Raw genomic sequence first — 14,331 nt, 5'->3', positions numbered from 1 at the left:
TTTCCTGTTGGGTGGGGCTGGAGCCACTCCCTAGATTCAGAACACTGGAACTCTTCTGGAAAGCAGGAACTCTTTTCTTACCTAGGCGTGGCTGTGGAAGGAGACACCGAAGCACTACAGGAGGCTATTTAAACCACACCCGGTGGATGAATCTTGCTTTGCGTTATTCTGCAACCTCTGCAGCAGAACGCTCATCGTGTCTTCTGCATCCGGTCCTGGGCCTAAGGAAAAAGGCTTACCATCCTGAATCCAGTCTTCAGCAACACCTATAAAGACAAGAAAGAACAGGTTAGCATTCCGGCATCTGAAAGGCAAAGGCTTACCATCCTGAATCTAGTCTTCAGCAACACCTATAAAGACAAGAAAGAACAGGTTAGCATTCCGGCATCTGAAAGGCAAAGGCTTACCTACTCTTCGTGCGCTCCGGAGGTCTTCACACTGCATTCCGGCATCTGAAAGACAAAAGCTTACCAACTCTTTGCACGCTCCGGAGGCCTTCGGCGCTGCATCCCGCATCTGAAAGACAAAACAAGGTGCGTTTAAAGACATTGGGGAACTTTAATACTCACGTGCCATTACTCCTTTCCACATCTAATCCAGTGGGTATTCCGGCACCCTGCAGCCGCTCCGAACTCGTACCTGCAAAATAAAAAGACAGTTAGAGCGCATCGTGAAGCAGGCAACAAGCGCTTACTTACGTGCTTCCAGGCGCTTCTATTCATCACACGGGCTCCATCTTCAACTCACTTCAGCCCGTCATCCGCCATCGCCGGAACCCTGCAAAACAAGAGACATCATTACTAAAGACTTTAAAGACATTTGAATGACTCGAAACTTACCGTTCGTGCAGTAAACGACGGACAGCAGTCCTCTGAAGTCAAGAGGCCTGCGCTACCTATCCAGTGAAGAAACTGGTTACAGCACCCTGCCCCGAGGCAGATGGAGAGCTCGGCATTCACTTACCTAAGACATCTTACTCTACACGTCAGGCATACAGTGCACAGAGGTCCAGCCCAAGAGCCAACCGGGTGCTACACATCACCTTTGGAGATACGGTAGTCGCCCAGTCAAGACCGGCGCCTCTGCGAGAATCAGGTGTGCGTTACAGAAAGTGCGAAGCAGAGGAGGAACAGATAAATAACAATAAATAAATAATAAAGGCAACAAACAGTGGTAATGCAGCCAGTAATTTGCAAGTGCTAGGTTTAAGGCTGCAGCCAGGGTAGGTCTGATAAGTGCAGGAAGAAAAAAGGGGGGGGCTCTGCAAACTTAATATCTTGGAACTCTAACTCACATTGGGCATCCAACCTGAAATGTATCCACTTCTTCGCCAATGCTCTCATGTGATGTGTCTTGCTGGCAAATGTAAGAATAAACTTGGCATAGTGTTTAGCCATGCCCAGGAATGATGATAGTTGTTCCTTGGTTTGAAGACTAGGGAAGCTACTAATATAATTGACCAATTCAGTCTTGGGCCAAATGCCTTGTGTGGAAATGTCATTTCCCAGTTATTGTAAGGAATTTTTACAAAGCTTGCATTTCTCCTTGCTTAACATCAGGTCAGTTGCATCAAGAATATTCAATCCTCTCACCAGCCTCTTATTATATTCATCCAAGGTTCTTCCATATACTACAACGCCATCCTGGAAACAAATAGTTTTGCTGATCCATGAAAATGTTAATTGTTTGTTTGTTTTTATTTGATTGTTTGTTTTTGTTTTATTTATTTATAATGCGCTCCAGACCCTTAGGTTACCGGGCGCAGCAGCAAGTATATGCGAGACTTACAATGTTACAATATTACATGAATGAATTTACAATATTACAAAATTACATGAATGTACAATTAGCGGTTGCAGTATTTACATGAATGTACAGTTAGCAATATACAGAGTTAGCAGTTATAAACATAAGGGTTACTAACGCATCTACGTGCATTAAGTAGGGCTACACTTGTGAAGGTTCAGGTGTCTAGTCGTTGTTAGCGTTAATATGTTTGATGAAGTTCCTTCTGAAGTGTGGGAAGGGTTGGTCTACTCATAGGTTGGGTGGCAAAGCGTTCCACAAGTTGGCAGCTCTCACAGGGAAGCTTGCACCACCGATTTTAGCAAGTCTAAATCTGGGTACTACCAGGCAATTGGAGTTGGCGAGTCTCATGGGTCTATTAGATGTTTTTCTTTTTATTCTGTCCGTCAAGTAACTAGGAGCAGCATTGTTTAGGGCCTTATGGGTCAAGGAGATCATTTTTAGGTGGATTTTATTATCCGTGGAGAGCCATTTGTGTTGCCGCCTAATAGAGGAGATATGCTCCCTCTTCTTTATGCCTAATGTGGCTCTAAGAGCATTGTTTTGTAGAGTTTGGAGTCTTTGGGTAGTGGCTTTATTGGCACCACTCTATAGGGCATTACAATAGTCGAGTCGGGAAAGTATTAAGGCTCTAGCCAAGATTAGACAACTGGTATTGGACAGGAAGGGCTTGCCTGCTCTTACCAATTTACAGGTGTAGCCAGTGGAGGGAGCTAGGGAGTTGACCTGTTTAGTGAAAGACAAGGTAGAATCGAGGTAAAAACCGAGTGTTTTTACTTCCCTCTAGACTTTGATAACATTTCCATCTATGCTGAAAGCTGAGTAGTCCGGGCCCAATTTGTTAATATTGGCTTGTGTACCCAGAATGATCAACTCTGTCTTATCATCATTCAGGCAGAGACCATGAGTAGCCATCCATGCCTAAATTATGAGGTACACTCTACTCACATACTCCCTGTCCTTGCTATGATCCCCAGAAAGTGGGAGGAGAATCTGTGTATCATCTGCATAGTTGGTGTAGGTGATACCAAGATTGTCCAGATCATCGAACAGAGGTTTGATGAATATATTGTATAGAGTCGGGGAGACGCAGGATCCCTGAGGGACTCCACAGGTGATGGGTATGGGGTCTGCTGCTGCCGATGGGGAAAAAACTCTCATAGTTCTCTCACTCAGAAAGGATTCTATCCAACTGATAGCTTGGGTGGAGAAGTGAGCGGCAGAGTCCAAGTGTCTGCAGAGGACCTTGTGGTCCACAAGGTCAAACGCAGCTGAGAGATCTAGTAGGAGTAGGAGGGCTGTCTTACCTTGATCTCTCAATTCGTCTATTTGGGTCTTTAAATCAATAAGGGCTGTTTCCGTTCCATGTAGTGGGCGGAAGCCAGATTGTCTAGATCCTAGTAGTTTATGCAGTTCAAGGTATTATTGAATCTGTATGTAGGCCACTTTGTCCAGGATTTTCAACAGAAATGGAACTGTAGTGATTGGATGGTAGTTAGTAGGGATGAGAGGGTCTAGAGTTTGCTTTTTGAGCAACGGGAGCACCCAAGATTGATTTAAATTGGCTGGGATGATGCCTGTGGAGAAGGATGCGTTGACAAGTTTGGAAGTAAAAGGTGATAAATCTCTGGCAGCGTCTTTTATTAACTGTGCTGAGCAGATGTCACCTTTGCAATTAGATGGTTTGAGGGTAAGGATGATTTTTTCTATCTCTAGTGTGGTGGTTTTGGTGAAAGAGAATTTGCTAGACTGGGGCATGTCGGTAGCCTTGGGTGGTGACAGAGTAGGAAGGTTAAGCAAATCTTTTTTCAGTTGAATTTTATGTTGGAGGGTCTTAATTTTATTGGTTAGAGTATGTTGGATGTCTGTGCACCAGGTCTGATCTTTAGTACAGGTGTCTGGTATGGCAATAGGTGACTCAAGTTCCTTCAGTATGGAAAAGAGTTCCTTCATACTTGAATTAGAGTTGGTGATACGATCATTGTATGAATTCCTCTTAGCCAGAGAAACTGCATTTTTGTATTGTCGGGAAATATATGTTAGGTTGGCCTTGTTCTCAGCAGTTGGGCATAGTTTCCAGTTGGATTCATATTTTCTCTTGGTGAGGCGTAGGGCCTTGAGTTCAGGAGTAAACCATTTATTTAAATGGGCTTTAGGTTTACTTTTACGCATTTTAAGTGGGGCAATTTTGTCCATAGTATCAGTCATGATTTTATTGTACTCATGAACTAATATGCTGGGGTCTAAGTTGTCAGGCAGTGCATTTAATGTTGGAAGAATAGCGGGTATGACATTGTCTATTGTCATATTCTTTTTGTTTCTTGTTGGGCATGAAAGTGCCATGGGGACGACTGTAGAGGATGGTCGGGAGGTTAGGAGTTTGAAGGACACTAGTGAGTGGTCAGTCCATGATAATGCTGAGATAGATGAGATAACTGCTGTACAGTTTGAGTCAGCGAACCAGTCTAGTATTCTACCTTTCGTATGGGTGGGGTTGTTGACTTTTTGGGAGAATCCTAGGGAGTTAATAGCGTGGGCAATAGTCACGGCATGCGCATCTGCTTGGTCATTAAATCCTAGGTTAAAATCCCCTAGTACCAACAGTTGTGAAGTTGTTTTAGCATTGAGGGTTAGTAGCTTGTGCAGATCCTCTTCGAAGGTCATAAGCGGACCTGGAGGTCTATAGATTAGGTGAATGGTTAGGGATGTATTATTGTTTATGAGGAGTTTTGCAGTGAGGGCTTCACAAGATTGTAGAGTTTGGGCAGGGGCTAGCCTTAGCGAAAGACTCGATTTGGAGATGATGGCAATTCCGCCTCCGCGGGTGCCCTCTCAGTCTTGTCTACATATAGTGTAAACGTCAGGGATGGCTAGCATAAGTGAAGGGCCTGCTGCCTTGTGTGGCTAGGTTTCGGTTATTGCAATAAAGTCCAAATTTGCCTCAGTGATTAGATCAGCTATATCAAGGGCATGTGCAACTAATGACCATGGCATTGAGAATAATTATGCGCTGGAACACAGCCACTGCCGAAACTAAACCAAATGGCATGCAAATGCATTAGAATAATCCCTCTATAACAAATGCCATAAGATTATTTGATGTAGCATGTAATTTAATTTGATGGCATGCTTATTTTAAGTCTAAGTTGGAGAACCATACAGCCTCTCCTATGGTACCAAGCATTTCAGTGATATTGGGAAGAAGATGCCTATCAAGTGCCACATACATATTAAGTGCTCTCAAATCGATAAATAATCTTATCTTTCCATTAGGCTTCCTCATTACAACTAATGTGGGACTCATTCTGCCGAATTCATAACCCGGCAGAATTACTCCTTTCTTCTATAACTCCTTGTTCTTCTATGAGAGCTAGTTCACCTTTGACTTCTTCTCTCGCTGCAATAGGAATGTTCCCTACTCTGTGAGCTACTGGAACAGCATTCTCCTTCATCCTTATCATGTGTGAATACTTTTTAAGCAACCTAACTCATTGCTGAACACTTAATGGGGGGTCATTACAAGTTTGCCGGTCTGGGAACTACGGTACCGGTAAGCTTGCTGGTACCGTAATTCCCGGGCTGGCAAACTACAAGTTCTGCTTGCGAGTGCCATTATGGCCGGCAGGTCTGACCTGGCAGTCGTACCGGCATCCACGAGCAGAACTTGACAGTAGCACCGGCACCATTATTAACGGTGCCAGTGCTACTGTGTCCCCATTCCCATTGAGCCCTCTGAGGCTCAATGGGAATGGGGACTGACAATTACCGGCACCCAGCAATGGGTAATTACCGGGTCCGACGGGATCGGAATACCCCGGTAATTGCCCATTGCCAGGGGCCGGTATTTTCACGAGTTTGGCAACAGCCATGCCGGTTTTACCATCACGGCTACCCCCAAACTCGTAATGAGGCCCAATGTTTCATAAGTTCTTCTTGTAAGCTTGACGTTATGCCCTCTTTTACTTCACACCTCCCTTAACCATCAACTGCAAACATGGCGTCATCAGCACTGGGGTCTAACTTCATGTTAAGTCTTTTCTGGTGCGACCAACTCAAAAGGGGTGGACTTCCCTTTGTCGACACATAGACCTTCAAATTAGAGACACTTTTCTTCAATCTCATGGTGGGCTAAAACCATTCTACTAGTTCGATATGTTTGCCACCAATACGCCACTGGATTAATATCTATTTTGTTAAGGCACGCATTGCTCAAAATAACTCTGTCAAATACTTTCTTTGGCATGAGTGTACATTTTGCTCGAGAGTCAATTAACCATGTCTATTGCTATTCCATGCAGAACTGTTTGCCTCAAGCACTTCCCCACATCAGCATCATCGTCTTGGATTGAATTGACTGCATCAGCCATTTCTTCAATTACATATGTACATTCGTCCAGTTCTACACACAACTCATCTAGATAATCAGTAGATTCTGTTTTGCTTCTGCAACAACTGATGAAGTGTCCCTTGTGATTACATTTCTTGCATAGAGATTTGAGTGCAGGGATGTATCACTGTTAGTTAGATGGAACAAACTATTGCATATAAAGCATGTTTTCCTTTCTTCTCCTTCACTCTTCTCTTTGCATAAAGTTTTCTTCTTCGTTTCTTCTCCACTTTAATTCGATAAAAAGAATTTACCATTAAAGCCAACATGTACATAAAAGAAACAATCTGAACTAACATCAACTAAGTATTGGGTTTAATAACTATAATAAAATACATGTTCCCATTGGTAATTAAAAACAGTTGTTCAACACCAGACAAAAGGACAAACGTGCTCATCTGCAGTTGTAAAATGAATCAATCGTAGATGTCTATTCCTCTATTGGACAACCCCAGTCGAGCGGTGATTTTTCAACACATAGATTAACATGGGCAATCAAACAAAAACAGGATGTAATTATAGTTAAGGAACATGAGGGCTCAGTTTCGATCTCCTATGCCAGGTGTGTATCTAAAACCAGCCTATGGTAAATGTGACAAGGGGTAGTTTAGCTCCCAAGCAAAGCTTAATGGCCTCACCAACAGTTGAAACCTGGTTCTGCAGAAAAAGAAGCTTTAGAGAAATGATTCTAAGGTCCATATACATGGGGCAGAGAAACAGAAAATGAGCTCTAGCTTCCCTATCCCCTGGGCAAAATGAACAGTATGAACTTGTGTTGGTATTCCATTTTGACTTTACAGATGGCAGGGTAAAATGCCAAAATGTAGCTTAAGAAACAAAGAGCGCATTGCCTTGGGGCTCATACAATCAAAATAATCTTCATAGCCCTGTACCTGCTTGAGGACCCAATAGGTACTAAATTGAGTTGAAATACCCAAGCTCCTATTTAATTTGGCTGTCCTTTCCTACCTAAGGGCATGCTGTACAATAGCTTTTGTATATGAATCGATAATCGTAGGGTGAACCCAGAGATTCACAAGGTCCTGGGCCATTACATCTGCCAGAGCGCTCCAGTATCTAATGAGAGTCTCATTACTCCATGGCCTAATCCAATAAAGGAGTGGTTTGGCCCTACATAGTTGTAGGTCCAACTCCAAATGAATTTGGAGGGTTGGCGTACTAGTAGGGAGACCCAATACATTTTTGAGAAAGGTATTCTTGCCCACAGACAGATGTGTGGCATTACACCATCCCCAGAGCTCAGCATCATAAACATTGTCTTGTCTGGCTTTGGCCTTGTAGGCCTCTAAAGCGACACACACAGCACCACCCCCAGGTTTTTTGCCAAAGTTAGCTATTGATCCACTGTACATTGATACTATCAACCCCACCTTTTTGCATTGTTCACCCCAAGAACAGTCTTCATGCACTCTTATACCCAGATAGTCGTGAACCTTCAAGTGCCAGAACCAGTCTACAGTGCCTTTTCCCCCTTGGTCCTCTAAAACCCATTGCCTTGGTCTTATCAGTATTTATTATAAGGCCGTTTGTACTACAGAAACCTGAAAAGATGTCCAGCTGGCGGCACAATCCCCCCGGATTCAAGGACAGGAGGGTGGCGTTGTCAGCGAACATCAGACTGGAATCCTGTCATGGGGCAATACAGGGGTCAGAAAACCATTTATCTTTTTAAGAAAAAACTGAAAACATGGTTGTTTGCTTGATCTTCTCTAGCTGCTCCAGTTGAGTACCCTACTCATTCTTTGGTCCACTGTTTCTTGTTTTAATGTTTTTTGTGTCTGCGCCCTGATGTCAATGGATCCATGATTTGCGCATTATAAATGTTTTAAAGTTAAAGTAAAGGGGCATCAGTGGATGTTGACAAAAATGTGCAGATTACGCCGTTTATAAACAAAATAAAATGGGGGCCAAAACACAACCCTGTCAAACTCCTAACTCAATATTCACTTTCCTAGGTAGTGTCCCTCCCATACCACAGCACATACTGGCCCCATATTTCTGGTATAACAACATAATAGCTCTGAGTAAGGCTGTAGGAATAACCAGGTTTCACAAGATGTTCCACAATCTAGCCTTGGAAATGGTGCTGGAAGCTGTCCTAAGATCTATAAAAACTGAATAAACGGGCATTTTCCTCAAAGCTACATACTTGTCACAAAGTAAGCAAAGCTTTAGGGGCTTGTCCAGAGTACTGATACCCCTTTGAAACCCTGACTGGAGAAGATTCAAAGCACCAGCCTCAGCGATCCCTTTTTCCAATGGACCTTCTTGATGTTGGTGCAAATATCTTTGCACCAGCATCAAGAAGGGAGATCGAATTATAATTGGCCAGATGGCGTCTGTCCCCCTTCTTAAAAACTGGTATGATAATTGCTTCAGTCCAGGATGTTGGTACTTTTCCAAGGCATAAGACTTCATTAAATAATATGGTCAGGTAGGTTACCCAAACTAGTAGTTCAGTAACAAAAAATTGATGGGGGGGTCATATCGGTTCCTGGGGCTTTTCCCTTCTTTTGGCAACTCAGCGCCAATTTTACTTCCGCATCACCAAGTATTAAACCTTCATTTGCAGTTAGGTCAACATGACCAATGTCTTCCCAGTTCATATTCTCCTTATACAGGCTTTCAAAATAAGTAATGCAGACTTCCTTGGGGATGGCCCCCTGGATTAAATTCTGCTCTGCTGTGCGTCCCTTGCTTACCAGTTCACAGAATGCCTTGGTATCTCAATGTTTTATACCACTAAGCATACAGGCCCAGAGATATTCCTGGAACTCAGATTTCTTAGAACACCTGGGCATATTTCTTCGTGCAGGGGTTCAATCCCCTCTTTAATTACTTTTCTTGCTTGAGTTATGACGATGGCCTATGCCCTGTGGAAGTCGCCATCATACGAAGGGTTTTTGTGAAGAACTTGCTTCGCCAAAGGCTTAGCAGGCTTGGAAAAGAATATTCCCACCCTGCTCATTAATTTACTGTGGGCAAAGCATATTTTCCTTTCTTCTCCTTTGCTCTTCTCTTTGCAGAAAGATTTCTTCCGCACAAACTGTTTCTTATTCACTTGCTTCTTAGCTTGTAATGCTAGAACTTCTGAGGAGGTTGATGGGTCACATTTTCATTTTTCAGCATTTGACATCTTGTCCAGTTACTTCACACATTTACGTGTGTGCTGCTCATCTTTGGCAACTCTGAGGATTTCATCTAAGGATGGGTTACCTTTGGACCATAATGCTTGACTTACTTTTCCATCAATACACTCTAGTATGAATTGATCTTGCAGGCACTCCTCCAACGTGCCACCAAACTCACATTATGTAGCAAGCTCCCTGAGTGCAGTGATGCACTGATCAACAGTATTGCCTTGCTCTCTAGCACAATACTAACTTTCTTGTCGTAATGTTTATCTATTATCTTTGTATATTTCTCATATTCTGTGAACCCATCTGATCCATCTAAGTTCAATGTTGGATGATTTTCCAACTGTTCTTGGCCATAGTTTCCTAGGCAATGTATCAACAGCAACTTTGTTCTCTCACTTGAGTAGTGTGGTATGTGCACTGCCTGCACATATTGGTCAACTCTTTTCTTCCATCTCTTCAACGGTACTTGATGTTCCCCTTTAGTCTCAAGAACTTAATTGGGAGGAGGTACATCTTGCATTTTTTATTTGTTTTTTTTCTAGAATTCTAACAAAACAATGTTTTTGTTCAATTATTTCCATTGCAGGTTGCACACTTCCGTCCTCAATGTGCTTAACATGTTAATCCCTTTCTCCTTTATCTCCTGTCTCCTTAGTTCATAGTTGTCCCTAATCTTGATATGTTTGGAGTTTATGCACATTTCATTAATGTGTGTACTTTAACTGATTTTACACTTTTTACACTATGCATACGTTATTTGACTTGCAGGTGTTTGCAGCGCAGCTTAGTTGCTGTTTCGATTTATGCTCTTTTGAAGGGTGTTCCATGTTGTTAAGCACACCTAATCTGTTACCACTTGTCCAATGCATCCCCAGTCGAATGGGTGGTTGCCGTAGTTACCAGGAGACACAAAACTATGATGCTGGTATTGCCGGCGCGGGGTCCTTCCCTCTATGTTCTAGTTGGTGCACGAGGACCGGAATTTATATTAACGTTAAATTATGCGCCACTCTCCCCCTTGCTTTCCAGAGCTGTTCTCTCAGCTGGGGTCAGTGAGACGCTCCAACCTGGTGGACCACGGCGTGTTATATCACCAAAGTGTGTTTTCACAATCAGTCACTGTCAGTACAGTACAGTGTGTCTACTCGGTGGGGCGCCACTTTTATTTTTACCCGCTCATCACCAGTGGAATGAATACACTGCACACAGTGATTTGCTGGAGGGATTTATTGTATGTTCATTTGCCCCACCTCTTCATTTGAAGTGCCAGTGATATTGCTTGTGAAACATGGAATCAGGAGACTGATTTCATATTCCAATGCTGATCACAGCTATAATGCTACAGTGAACTCCCTTTATTTTCATGCTCTTGCCACTCTTTCTTCTTCTCACACATCTCCATTTTCCAACCTCACTGAGTTTCCAAAATCATCCTTAATCACCATTGATCTTGAAAACTTTGACACACCCTTCAATACATTCCTACCCAGCTTTATCCCAACTACAGTGTCTCTAGTCATGGGTACATCTTGCACATAATTGAACAGATCATAACTTTTTTTGCTACTAAACCTCTACTCTTTATTCTTCTCCCCACCTCTTCTCCATCCACCTCCACCATGCTCTGCTCTGTTCAACCACCATGGACGTAATATAGTGTTGGGGTCCACCTCCTCAAACAGTGAAATACATGTGGTGCCATGAGGAGCTAACTTATACTGAGAATAATCTTTTCATCACTGTGCAATCATCTCACGTAGCCAAATTAATCCTGATCACATTCATCAAATTCCTATTAAAGCGCTTAACAATTGCATTCCCTTTGGGATGGTATAAAGCTGTAGTTGCATGACTTCTGCTATTCAAATCTAAAAAATCATCAAACTCTCTAGACACAAATTATGGACCATTGTCTGAAATCAATTCCTTGGGAAATCCTTCCCTCCAAAAAACAGTTCCCAAGAATAGAATAATCTTTCTCACACTAATTTCGTCACACATACTTTGGTCCAATTTGACAGCACATCCAAGACCACAACAATACACGAGCCTTGTACTCCTCTTACACTCAACAGGCCCAATATATCCACCACCATCACATCCCATGCCATCTCCTGCACCAGATCTTTCATTGGTGGCATTGTTGTCTGCAACATTTTGTCACTGATACTAAATGTATTACATTGACAGGGTCCCGGATAACTTGTCTATTATATTGTACATATGGATATCTGCACAATAGTTTGGATATAAACCTGGGTGGTTTTACTATGGTAATGAAGACATGCAGTCTTTAATGGAGTGGTCAGCCGACACGTGTTTAGACCTCTAGGGACCTTTTCAAGGCTAATCTTGCTTAGTATTTCCCAATATGTTACCTGGGCTGATGATACTCCTATTTAGGCTGCAGCTATAGATCAACTGCCCTCTGTAGGTCTGGGCTAGTGGTTGTTCTGGATAGGCTGTCCGCTCGTAGCTTAGTCGCTGTGTGATTCAACTTGTAGTGACTAAGCAAGATTATGCTTCAAACGGACCCTAGAGGTCGAAACACATGTCGGCTGAACACTAAAGACTATATTATTTCATTACCACAATAGAACCACCTGGGCTGACCATTCAAAACTACCTGTCTTCATTACCACAATAAAACCACCTGGGGTTTATCCAAACTATTGTGCAGATATCCATCTATACAATATAATAGCGCAAGTTATCTGGGACTTCTACTTTCAGTAGAGGAGGTGTGGGCACCACCTCCACCCACCCGTGACCATGCTGCTACCTAAATAACCCAGCAAATACCAGAGTGAGGCACAAGGATTGTTTCAGTCTAGGGCCCACTTTCTAAGTGTGCATTTATTACATTTTCGCACCATTTCTCAGTATCTTCATCCACCCTGTTCCACCAATAATCTTCCCACATCAAATACTTGATTTTGCTTAACCGAAAATGACCATTATGCACAATATTCTTGAATGCTTTCTTCCTCCATTCGTGCACCACCCTGTGCCCTTTAACCAACAAATGTCCTTCCATCCCCAGTTCATTATTGACCTTGTGAAAAACGTTGAGCTCCTCACTCATTTTTTCTCTACGAAATCCACCACACACAGATTGTACTACTTTCTTGTAATAATCATCCGATTCATAGCATTCTGTCCACTATCTTTCTCTAGTCACTGTGGAGTTCACAGAGCTATCTCCCCCTTTCTCCTCGGGACTGCCGACACCTCCAATGCCACTATCGCTTTCTAGAGCATTTCTTGATAGTGCATCCGCCACCACATTCCTTTCTCCTTTTATATATTCCACTTCGAAATTGAGTCCTTCCTTTCCGGTTATACAGTGAGCAATTTTCCTAGATATTACATCAAGGCCTCTCTTACTAAATATTGACACTAGAGCATGAGACATTTATCCAGTGTGAGCGTTTGTGTTTTGAACATTGTTCAGCTCTGATAACTGTCAGGTCCATTTTATATTTGGAAATAAATGAATAAATACAACAATAAGAATTGTAGATTGATGTCAGGAACATTGTCAAAAAATGCGTGTTTCTAAAATGAATAAAGGTCTAATATATACACTAAACAACTTGTGTTTTATGATATATCCCTCAGTACTATGGAAGGTCCTGAAGCCATCTTGGTATATCAGAAGTACGTGGAAATGCTGACTTTGCTTGACAATTATGAAGATCATATCTATGAACAATGGACATCTCAAGTGGATGACATTTGTCAGTTTAACTTGAACCAGCCACTAATTAAACGTCGACCGGACAATAATCTTCTGATTGTGAATTTTGACCCTAAGGTAAGTATTTTCCATGTGCTGCATCCTGTGAGTCTGTTTTCTCATCATCAATTACATTTAGGTTGAGCAAAATGATATTTGAAATATACCACCATAAAACAAATAAATACATCGGAGGTTTGATACATCAAGTCAGCTTGCTTGCAATGCAGCAATAACAGCTGGTATTGCAGAGCAGTTCTGTTAAATCCGAGGTGCATAGCATCTACATGTTTGCTTTTATTAATGTATCACTTCTTCCATGGTGTAAACCCCTTTCTTTTGGCTCATCTTTAAAACCCTGCGCTGGGTCTCTATTCATCTGGCCCAGTGATAGAAAATGGGCTCTTTATTTTTAAAGGCTCTCCATACCTATTTCTATTCTACATATATCTAGATTTGTAGTGTTAGGGTTTTTTTATTTTGAGAAACCTGTTTGCATTCTGTTTGGCATGCATTTGAGGGTTAGATGTTTCCCAGAGTGAAAATAGCCATCCAGCAATCTTTTATGGGTTTTGCGCTCAAGTTGATGCCCCAACCCTCCTTAAGCACAGTCAAGGCTGTTGGGTTGTATTGCTTCGAAGTTGTTGCAGTGACATCAAATTCCTGGAAGGTAAGGATATAGAATTGTCAGGTGTGACTGTGCCCCTAAATATGGAAGGTGTTAGTCTAATTAGGGAATCTTCTTATGACTGGTGAAATGGCAATCTCCTGGCAGGGGCACACCGGCTATCACTCCTTACTAGCACTATATTCACAACATAAACAAAAGGAAAACCTTTACTTATCTGGGCAAATTCAGTGTGTCATGAGTCCTCCAGCCTTGCCAAAATCTAAAGGCTAAGCTGGCACAAGGATGGTTGGTGTGTCAGTGCTGCCAAAACCTAGACAGACCCTCGGTGTATATTTTTATTATAAACTCGAGAGTAGCTCAAACGCCAGACTTCTAATTCTTAGTTAAATTTGTTAACCACTATGTAGTGCCTTAAACTTATAGGCAGGCAACCATGTTATTCTAGTATGAGATCTTGCAGATTGTATACCTTTATTTATTTTTTACCTATATTCTACTTTTTCGTATGTTTGTCTTCTAGCTTTCAAAATAATGTAGGTCCCTTCATTGAGTTGTTATAGCACAACCAGAACAGATCCTACCTATTTCAGTGTGTGAAAAGTAAACT

At 42.2% G+C, this 14,331-nt stretch overlaps 1 protein-coding gene across 1 annotated transcript in view; it reads left to right on the top strand.

Moving 5' to 3' along the window:
- The window catches only part of DNAH11 (dynein axonemal heavy chain 11), a 4,227,155-nt gene that overhangs the window by 1,199,460 nt on the left and 3,013,364 nt on the right, over positions 1–14,331 (top strand). Inside the window, exon 12 of the mRNA XM_069648254.1 lies at positions 12,976–13,171. Coding sequence (XP_069504355.1) covers positions 12,976–13,171 — 196 coding nt within the window. The remainder of the gene's footprint in view (positions 1–12,975; positions 13,172–14,331) is intronic.

Source organism: Ambystoma mexicanum, chromosome 2q (genome assembly GCF_040938575.1).
Source record: "Ambystoma mexicanum isolate Mex_15411 chromosome 2q, UKY_AmexF1_1, whole genome shotgun sequence".
Lineage (NCBI taxonomy): Eukaryota > Metazoa > Chordata > Amphibia > Caudata > Ambystomatidae > Ambystoma > Ambystoma mexicanum.
This window is presented reverse-complemented; position numbering and strand designations above follow the sequence as displayed.